The following is an 11,244-nucleotide window of genomic DNA, read 5'->3' as shown; positions in this document are numbered from 1 at the left end:
TTTAATTCTTTATTTTGGGGATATGTGAAACATTACCATGCTTCTAAGAGTCAGAGCCATACAAAACTACAAAATGGAATATCAGGTAAATGGCATTCTCCCAACCCTGCTACCCCATTCCTGCCTCCTTGTTCTTCCCACCCGACTCCCACTCAATCCTGAGTAACCAATTTCATGAGGTTTAATCCTTCTTGTATTTCTTTTGCATAAAGGAATAGATACATGTATATTTTATCTCACCTTTTATCTTTCATGAAAGGAGGCATACTACAGGAACTCTTTATTATTGAAGTACAATTCACATAATATAAAACTATCCATTTTAAAGGGTACAGTTTGGGGGGCACTTGGGTAGCTCAGTAGGCTGAACGTCCGATTTTGGCTCAGGTCATGATCTCAAAGTTCATGGGTTCAAGCCTCACATCAGGCTCTGTGAAGACAGAGCCTGGAGCCTACTTCAGATTCTGGGTCTTCCTTTCTCTGCTCTCCCCCGCTCTCTCTGTCTCTCTCTCTCTCTCTCTCTCAAAAATAAAACCAAGATGAAAAAAATAATTAAGTGTAAAGTTTGAGGTGCCTGGGTGGTTCAGTTGTCTGACTCTTGATTTCAGCTAGGTTCATGATCTCACAGTTCATGGGATCAAGCCCTGTGTCCAACTCTGTGCTGGCAGTGCAGAGCCTGCTTAGGATTCTCTCTCTCTCCCTCTCTCTCTGACCCTCCCTCACACGTGCACACATGCTCCCTTTCTTGCTCGCTCTCTCTCTCTCTCAAAACTAAATAAATAAACAAACATTTAACATAAAATAAAAAAAATAAGGTGTACAACTCACTGGTGTTTAGCATATTCACATGTTGTACAGCTACCGTCTCTGTTTAGTTCCACAATATTTTCATTGCCCCTCAAAGAACACTCATACCCGTTGAGAAGGTACTCCCCAGTCCTCCTTCTCCACAGCCACTGCCAGTGACTAATCTCTTTTCTGTCTCAGTGGATTTACCTATTCTGGATATTTAATCTAAATGGAATTACACAACAGGTGTGAACTTTGTATCTGACTTCTTTCACTTAACATAATATATTTGAGGTTCATCCAGATCATAGCATGTGTCAGTACTTCACTTCTCTTTTTGGCTAAAAAGTGTTCCATTGCATGGATATACTGCATTGTGTTTATCTGTCCGTCAGCTGATGAACATTTGGGTTCTTTCCACCTTTTCGCTATTGCGAATGGTGCTGCCATGAACATTCATGTACAAATATTGGTTTGAATATCTGTTTTCAATATTTTGAATACAAACCTAGTAGAGTTGCTGGGTCCTAAGGGTAATTTCATGCCTAACTTTTGGACAGTTTCATGCCAAGCTGTTTTCCAGAGCAGCTGCATCATTTCACGTTCCCGCCAGCAATGTACAAGGGTCCCAGTCTCTCCACATCCTTGCCAACACATTCTAGTGGGTGTGAAGTGTATCTCAATGTGGTTTTGATGTGCATTTTCCTAATGACTAATGATGTAAATATCTTTCTTTCCATGTGCTTATTTGCTATAGCTACTCTTTTGCATTCCTTTTTTCACCCAATGCATCCTGGAAGTCACTCCATATCAATTTATAAAGATCATTCTTATTCCTTTTTGCATGTGTGTAGTATTCCATTTTTTGGATGACCATACTGTATTCAACCACTTGCCTATGTGAAAGCATTTAGGTTCTTTCCAACATTTTGCAGCTACAAATAATGCTTTAATTAATTTCCTGGTACATATGCATTTTTGCATTATTGGAGGAATACATCAGGGTGGATTCTTGGAAATGGGATTACTGGGTCAAAGGTAAGTTAATATATAATTTTGTAGCAAAAGAACAGAAGAAGCTAGCAAAGAACAATTCTAGTTCTTGTAAATAGTCTAATGATAAATATAATAAAATTAAACTTTTTTAATGTGTTTGCTTTTTTTAAGTTTTTTTTTTTAATGTTTATTTTTGAGAGAGAGACAGAGACAGAGCACGAGTTGGGGAGGGGCAGAGAGAGAGGGAGACACAGAATCCGAAGCATGTTCCAGGCTCCAAGCTGTCAGCACAGAGCCCAACACAGGACTTGAGCTCATGAACTGCGAGATCATGACTTGAGCTGAAGTCGAATACTTAATCAATTGAGCCACTCAGATGCCCCAACAAAATTAAACTTTTTTTAAAAGGGTTGCAGAAGGGAAGCCCAAGAGAAAGAAGCACCTACCTAGTTGTACCACGAGGAAAAGGAAACTGTATATAGCTTACCTTTTTCTTTAGTCCTCTTACAGCAAGATAATACTGTGCTAAGGGAGAATCTGTAGTCTTGTCCACACACAAACAGACTTCATTTTCCTGAAGGCAAGATTTATGTTTTTATAGGATGCCATGAGGTCTGGTAGAGGCTGAGTTCTATGAGTTGGCTTTTATGCAACTCATTTTTGTGTTTTTAATTTAGTCTAATCATGAGTCTATGTGAAAAACAGATGAGAGTGAACATGAGTCATCCCCAAGCTATCAGAGTATGTAGAGGGTGGTAAGGAATGAAGACAGGAGATATACTTAATTCTCAATTTAACTCCATTTTTGTGTCACAGAAATATTGAAATATATCAGAATATGCTCTGAAATACCACCTTATCAGTGGATCTGAATATCGACACCCCTCATATTCTATTACTCTGATATTGGATTTAGTCATTATAATTACCTTAAAGGACTTTTGTAATTTAATCTTCACCAAGAATCCTATCCCCTATCCCAGAAGGTCATTCAAAGTCAAGAACCTCAAGGCACCTTATGAGCCCCAAGAATGATATCACCACCACCGAGACCATCATCAAAGAACATTTACTGTATTCATCCTTTCATTACACTGCTATTTTAATGGCTGTGCAATGCATTTGTCACCAGCAAAGTGAGTGCTCAGTCCCATGCCTGGAACAAAATGATGCTATGGAAGAAGTCAGTAGGAAGTAGAAGGAATCAATTTATTTCTGCCTCTTTCCTTATTGTTATTTAATGGACAGTGGTATCCTAGTCTGAATCTCCTTGAGGTCAGTAAAAGAAAAGAAAAAAGAAAAGAAAAGAAATAGATAAAAGGTAGGCAGATGGGTGCCTGAAAGAGGCCATTCACACCCCGATTCTCTAAATTCCTGAGTTATTTAGCTAAGGATAGAGAAACCCAGGAGAGAGGTGACCACACAATGCAGGTGTAGCTTCCCACAGTACAGAGAGAATGCAAAGTCGGTACTCAGAGGTCCCTAAGTGGTGTCAGTCTTTAGTTTTCTGGTGCGCTGTAAAAGTGCTGCAGAAAAAATACTGAGTCTTTTCATTTTCATTCTATAAAAACCATTTATATGAAAAAGATGAGCTAAAATCTGAGTGAAAATGTATGTTCTCTTACTCATTTCACTAATATTTATTGAGTACCTATTAGATGCCAGACACTTTTCTGGGCATTAGATATAAAGCAAGTTACAAAATAATGAAATCTGTTCTCGTGAAATTTACATGACAGAAAGCGGAAATCCCTCTAGTCTTTTTAGATTTATTCATTCAATAAATATTTATTGAACTAGGCATTGGATGCACTTTGTTCTCATCAGTGAACAAAACAGATGGCCCTCTGCCCTCATGAAACTTCCAATTTAGTACAAGTACGTAGACAGTAAACACAATAAATGTGTGAATTAGATGGTATATTTAAAGGAGATAAATGGCATGGATAAAAAAACAAAAGGATAAGGGGGGGTCAGGAGGGCAATGGAGAGAGAGGTGTGCTGGGTCAGTATTCAATTTTAAGTAGGATTATCAGATCATTGAGAAAATATTTGAGCAAAGATTTGAAAGAATGAGGGAGACAACCGCTCAAATATCTGGAGGAAGGGCATTTCAGGCAGAAAGACGAGCCATTCCTAAACATTAGAATGGAACAATGCTGGATATGTTGGAGGAAGGAAAGGAGAGAGTAATAGGAAATGAGACCAGAGAGGAAATGGGGCAAGTCATGAAAGACCTTGCGGACCACTGAAGGACTTGGGCTTTTACTGTGAGAAACAGGGAGCCATAGACGGGCTTTGGGCAGAGGAGTGACACCACTCACCTGACTTACTTTTAGTATGAGCCCTCCGCCTTTTTGTCAGATATTGAAGGGAGCAAGTGGAAATCAAGGAGGCCTGCTGGGAAGCTGCTAGAATAAGCTGGGAGAGTGATGATAGTGGCTCTGGGGAGGTGGGAAGGGAGGAGACAAGGATGTGAGAAGAAAATGAAATAACAGATTCTGAGTATATTTGGACAGTGGAGAATTTGTGGATGGATTTGTGGAAGACTGGACAGCGATATGAAAGAAAAAAAGGAGATGAAAGTGACTCCTAGGTTTTTTATCTTTTGGAAGGAAGGAATTTTCATCAACGGAGATGAAAGGTTGCAGGGGGAGCATGTTTTGGGGAAAAGATCAGGGGCCCAGTTTGAGGCCTTTAGGGTTTGGGATATTGTTGAGAATATTAAGGATATTCTGGAGCTGGGTGTAAGATCTGGGCTGGAGGAATAAATTTAAGATAAGATTTTTTATTGCATATGATTAAATATGAAAATATGGATGGTATTTTAAAAATACAAAATTATATGGAGCACAAACTGAAGTTCCTTCTTCATTCTCTTACTCCAAACCCACTACTCTCCCCACAGTAGCCATTAAGGAGCAATCCACCTTATGGGAGAAGCAGAACCAACAACTGGTTTTCATATGCACACGCATTTTACCGCAGATAAAAGGGTGTCTTAGACATATCCAGATATTTATGCATAGAATTTTTCTATTTACCTGTATCTTCCCTTTACCCACATGATTTACCACATGATTTCCAGATGGCCATTGCAGTGGTGAAGTAACAATTTCTCAGCAGTTTGGAACAAACAACATACTTGGATTTGCGTGTTTTTTCATGTAAAACGAAACTGTTTTTTAATTGGTTCTATGTTGCAGGGGTTTTTTTCTTCAGCAATCAGGAATGTACCTGAGCTAAGCGGTACCATCCATTTAAGAAATATCATTGATTAGAAAGCACAGGATACACTTTAAGTACCATAGTAAGAATTCTCTAGACTCTGAGCTTTCATCCCTAAAATAGAACAAAGTATCTGTACCGCCCATTAGAAAAAGGTAACCTTCAGAATTTGAACTAATGCATTTCTGTTTTGCTGAGTTGGCAATTACTCTGTGTAAGGAAAGTAATGATGACTCCTCAAATACCCAGTCACTTATGAACTTAGAGCTTCATCTGTAATAAAATTCAATAGTCTTTCTCATCCTAGAAGTTCTCTATTTGTCCCCTGAAGTCAAAAAGAAAATAATTAATTAATCCCACTTGGATTTGATTTTTTCGGCAGAGTTCTATCACCAACAACATATATCAGAAATCTCCATTCATCTGGACAGACACAAGACTTGTCCCACTCAACTGCTCATTTCGCAGCTATGGCATCAATCGTGGCAGCCAATACATAGGGGAAAAATAAGAAAGAGTAAGGCAGGTGTTCCCAAGAGGCTTACAGTACCACTGAGCCAATAAAAAATTGTCTGTAGGGAAAAATATCACCGTGAGTGGTTCTCAAACCAACTGAACCAAGGTATTCTGATGTGGGGGAAAAATGAATGAATCAATGTTCTCAACTGGAAGTTTACTGTATGAATTTTTCTTGGGCCTTGGCACTGACTACCGTCTTTTTTCTAGAGAGATCCAACATATAGCAAAATGAGTAAGTGCCAGAAGAATCATTATTAACAGAATTATTAACAGAAAAACTGAAGATTAGCTAATCAAACATAATTCAACAACTTGACTGTTGATGCACACATGAGCTCCTCTTTGTGATTTTACTTTGCATTCATTTTTTTCTAATCAGAAGTTTTTATTTGCAAGATAAACATCTTAAAGTTACATGGTGCCCTACAAAGAACTGTGTCATTTGAACAAATCCGAAATATTATGTAGTTCTCATTCTTCATGAGCAAGCGGGCTCAATGAACAAAGCAAGCGTCCTATCAGACTTCTCTTTCCTCCTTTGGCTCCCCCTTCAGTCCGCCCTCCATTTTCTCCCCCCAGTGGTAGTTTTCCTCTGGACTTTATCTCACCATCCTTCTGCATTGCACTCACCCACCACCCCACTACCAACAGCCATAATAACTCCAAACTGGTTCCCTCTCTATAGTCCCTGCCCACTCAAATACATCACACACTCTTCTCACACACTCCCCTTTCTACAACACAGATTTTTTTTCAAGCCCTTTTCCTGTGCAAAAACATTTATGATTCATTGTTCTCCATTTAGTAATGTCCAAAAATCTGAGAGTCGGAATAAAATTCTCCAAAATACAACAATTTCTGGTCTTGGCATATTTATTTGTAAGTATTCTCTGCACCCAACGTGGGGCTCAAAATCACAACCCCAAGATCAAGAGTCGCATGCTCTTCCGACTGAGCAAAACTTGGAACTTATTTGAATGCAAAGTTTTGTGTGCACATGACCATGTTCAACCAAGCACTCAAAAGAAATTTAGCAAAGATTCCTCACATCAATGATACAAGTAAAGGAGTTTAAAATGAATGTGGGGCTTTTTCATTTTTTTAAATGTTTTATTATTTATTTTTGAGAGAGAGAGAGTGAGAATGGGGAAGGGGCAAAGAGAGAGGGAGACATAGAATCTGAAGCAGGCTCCAGGCTCTGAGCTGTCAGCACAGAGACTGACACACGGCTCAAACCCACAAACCATGAGATCATGACCTCAGCCAAAGTTGGCCGCTTAACCAACTGAGCCACCTAGGTGCCCCTGTATGTTGTTTTAATTATTAATAATCATATGTTACTTTCAGAATCTGGAATATGTCTATTATAAACAAGAGACTTTAAAGTTTTCTTCAAAAAATCATATAAACAGTTAACTTTGCAATTTGTTTGGATATTTTGAAATAAGCTATAGTGGCTTGTCCCCTCTAATGAGTTCATTTCTGAATGGCATCTTTTGGTATGTGTTAGAAATAGCCACCAGACTCAGAGCCCAATAATGAGAGTTTGTTCACTTAGTCTAGTCATTATTGACTAACTTGCATTTAGAATGCGTTCTCAACCATTAATTAGTCATTCCTTAAAAGAGCCTGATGGGAAATACGAACATCATTAACCTTGTTTAAAAGTGAGACCGGCCAACAGTGCCCCAAAGATGAGGCAGACTCCCCAGTTATGCAGTTGTGATTGCTGGGAATCATGCCACGTTTCAGGGCCAACCACACATCCAACAGGAGACACAAACGCGAGAGGTTTTTTTTTTAATGTTTATTTATTTTGAGAGGCGGGGAGGGGCAGAGAGAAAGGGAGAGAGAGAATCCCAAGGAGGCTCTGCACTGTCAGCACTGAGCCCGACTCAGGGCTCTCATGAACCGTGAAATCATGGCCTGAACCTAAATCAGGAGTTAGTTGCTTAACGGACTGAGACACCCAGGAGCCCCCAAAAGTGAGAATTTTTAAAACTACCTCCCACGTTTCTATTTCATAAGCACTTGGGTTTAGATTTGCTCAAACTCTATAACGTTGATTAGTCTTGCAAACCTTTATAAATGCAATGTCAGGTCTATCCAGCCACTTTTCATGGCAACCAAATAGAAAATATGTGCTTTCAAAATGTTCACAAATTTAAATAAATAAATACATAAATAAATAAATAAATAAAATGTTCATAAATTCCCCCCAATGTACTGACAGAAGTATCATAGTGACAAGGTGATAATCAAACGACAGATGCATATTGAATATCCATTATACACAGGGCTTCATGCTGGAACTATGAACAGGGATGGGGGCAAAAAATCAGACACTATAACTCTTTGCTCTAAGGTGCTTATAGTTTGATAAAGAAACCAGGCAAATGCATATAAAACTTAAGACTGCTGTAAAAAAAAAAAAAACACCACCTTTTAAATGTATATATTCTCAATTTTAGAATGAGTGTCTTTTTACTCTTCTTTTCTCACAAAAATATATGGGTTTTTTTGGTAGTCATTTTAGTTAAGCTTAAGTTGCAATGCTGGGTGCACACATTACTTTAGAAGATTGCAAAGTCCCCAGGAATAGACCCTGAAATTATTTATTTCATTATCTAAAGAATACCAATGAACTCTCTTTCAAGAAGGAAACTATGGAAGTCATTTTGAATAATTTACAATTTTTCCTAGCTGACATGGAAGGATAACAAACGTAATGAATGAATCAGGGTGTTATTTTCCGCTACACTAAGCCATCACACATAATAATTTTCTATGCTCTGCTAAAATGCGTGCGCACACGTGCGCCCACACGCACACTGAGACACGTATGCTTGTTGCTTTTAATGGGAGAGCATTCTCAATACCTCTCAAATGAAAGAAAATTCTTATCTGCCCCAGTTTATGGCTTCACAACAACTCCTTCTTCATTTTAAGCACACACAGACTGTCCTAATTCCCTTTTTTGACCAGTGGAGCCTCTTCAGAACCTTGTAGGGGAAAATGGATCTCTCTTCCTTGATCCCAGGGTAGAACCAAAATGAAAATAACGTACTTCAATGGCCCAATCTCCTTCACGTCACCTCCGACTTCTCATTCAAAGGGGTACTTTGGGCGGCAGGTGGAGTTATAATTATAGATGAGGAAAAAGCTACATCAGCAGCTGTTGCTTCTGTTTGTTCCCGGCTATAACTGTCATCAGTGGGCAAATTGGCATAAACAGGCCTCCACAAGTGGAAAAACATTTAACTCCTGTACTTGTCACCCTCTGGGTCTTCTCGGTGGCCAGGGAAGGAAAGAAAATCTGACTGTGCATGAGTGAAGAGCGGAGCCGAACGGAACACCGACCTGAAGGCACCTCTTCGGGGGGAGCCTGAAATTGGAAGAGTTTCTTTCCCGTCGGAGACTTGAAACCAAAGAAATAGGTTAGTGCACAGAGAGTATATCTATGCATTTTAATTCTGATCTCTACTCTGTCTGATCTTAATTTTTCTGATAGCCGAAATAGAAGGGTGGATGGTTAAATGAAAAAAAAGTTGAGGACTGTTATTTAAAATGATGCTGCCCACGAGAACAAATTATAAAATGTGCTTAATTTATTAGGCTCCTCTCTCCCAGTTTTGACTGTACTCACATTACACAGATAGACAAGGTAAAATGGAAAAATGAAACTGGCTGTGGCATGCTTCCCGTCCTCTCGTAAGGCCACTTACTTATGCCAAAAGTCCTGGTTTCTTTACTAAAATCAGTGATGCTGAAGGCTTAAGTTTGTGAATACAGTGCCAGGGTTTTATTTCTTTAGGGAAACTAGGCAAATTAGAATTGGATTGTTTTCCCACCTCTGAAGAAAGACAGAACATCTTCCCGTTTAGATAAAATGTGGGTTGCAGGCTACGTTATATGAGAAGTCTGCCCACTTCCACCTCAGACCTCCATAATTTCCATCTAAGTAGCTCTGGAAGACTCCCCTCAGAAATTCTTTGGAAACAAGAAAGATTTCCGAGAAATTTCATTTTCTCTGTATATGCTCCATGTTAGAAAGTGGTGGTGCAGGATTTTCAAACAAAGATTAGTTCGGGGCCGTCTCAGAACCTGAATGTTTGATGTCTTGTTGAAAAGCAATGAATGCCAGAGAACTGACTGAAACGAGGCATAGGGGTCCAATTCTCATTCTACCCGTATCTGTGGAACGGATCCACGTGGAGAGAGCCCTGAATAATGACCTTATTTTGGTCGGCTCCAAACAGAAAGTGAACCTCCCTAAGCCTTTTACGCATGACTTCCAAAGGGAAGTGCACCTTCTGTATACTATCCCTGTGGCCCTGCCTTTTGAAATGTACAGAGTGTCAACCGTGCACGTGCAGCTCCGCTAGAGAGATACCCACATCCAACTAAAACCACCAGAAGTGACCCATCAATTAAATTCTCTTAAGAGTCTTGCTTCTTTTCAACAATATCTCCTGAGTTCTCAGAAGAGAGCCATTAAGTTCCCCTTACGAAATTTAAGGGTGAAATAAACACTTCTTTACATACTGCAGCAGATAAAGACCCAAACAGTAAGTATGGCCAGTGCCTTTGAAAATGTCAATTAATATAGCGTATCGGTACCCTGAATCTTCCCGTGGGTTAGGAAAATAACATGACAGGTGATTCTACAACATATTTCATATATCATATTCATTCGTTCGTTCAAATATTACTAAGTCATGACTATAAAACCTGAAAATAATATTTATAAATTAAGCCGGGTTCTAATAATACTCTTTCCAGAGACTACTCTCCTCCCCTTTTCTACTAAGAGATTTAACATGGAGATGTTGGTTATCTCCAAATTCCAAATGGTTTAAACAGAGAAAGGCAAAATGGGGAGATGGTTGACTGGTGACCGGCTTGGGTTTCTTTGAGACACAGATTTATGTTCCATCTTAAGCACTGCTTTTTACTTGTGTTTTGTCTTCTTGCTCTTCTAGAAAAAAATAGAAAAGCTATCCGAGATGACTGTCACGTACTCCAGTAAAGTAGCAAATGCGACTTTTTTTGGATTTCATAGGTTACTCCTCAAGTGGAGAGGCAGCATCTACAAACTACTGTACAGGGAATTTATTGTCTTTGCTGTTTTTTACACGGCAATAAGTTTGGTGTACAGGTACCTTCCTTTGCATGTCTCCTTAAACGGCCATCAAATATCATGTAAGAATACAGTCTCAAAAATCTGAGCCTTGGGTTGCCGCTGACTTTTGCCTTATGTAATCTCCTCTTTTGCATGATCCTCTCTTGCATTCTTCATCTCAGGGTATTTTAATCCACACTTAACCCATGCTTAGGGATCTCAAGTAGACTCTATCATGTCCAGGTGGCCCTCATGCCAGCCCCATGTGAATTGATCACAATGTGATACTAGGCACCCTGCCAGGATTTTGCCGGAGGCATAAAATGGCAGATTTATTACTTAACTCCTCACTCAGTGGTGATTTTGAGTGGCAAAGGCCACGAACAAATAATCATCGGTGCCTCTCTCAGCTATGTCACTGATAGTTTGAATTTGTGACTTGGCAGCTTATAGCCACTACCTACATAATTGACGTGTCCGTGAAGGGCGTCTATCAGGTGACTTTCCTTTCTTTTGCCTGGAATGACAAGATCTCATCCAGGGTGGTGCCGAGGCCTGAAAACGAATTTATTTTATTTTTACCCTCTGAG

The 11,244-nt window shown here is 39.4% G+C and overlaps 1 protein-coding gene across 1 annotated transcript in view; it reads left to right on the top strand.

Annotated features, from left to right (window-relative positions):
* The first annotated feature begins 8,601 nt into the window (after window positions 1-8,601).
* Window positions 8,602-11,244, top strand: part of BEST3 (bestrophin 3) — a 40,503-nt gene continuing 37,860 nt past the window's right edge. Inside the window, exon 1 of the mRNA XM_043564982.1 lies at window positions 8,602-10,690. Within this exon, the coding sequence (XP_043420917.1) occupies window positions 10,539-10,690 (152 nt within the window). The 5' untranslated portion in view covers window positions 8,602-10,538. The remainder of the gene's footprint in view (window positions 10,691-11,244) is intronic.

This window comes from Prionailurus bengalensis, chromosome B4 (assembly GCF_016509475.1).
Source record: "Prionailurus bengalensis isolate Pbe53 chromosome B4, Fcat_Pben_1.1_paternal_pri, whole genome shotgun sequence".
Lineage (NCBI taxonomy): Eukaryota > Metazoa > Chordata > Mammalia > Carnivora > Felidae > Prionailurus > Prionailurus bengalensis.
The sequence above is the reverse complement of the archived record's forward strand: the minus strand, read 5'-3'. Positions and strand labels throughout refer to the sequence as shown.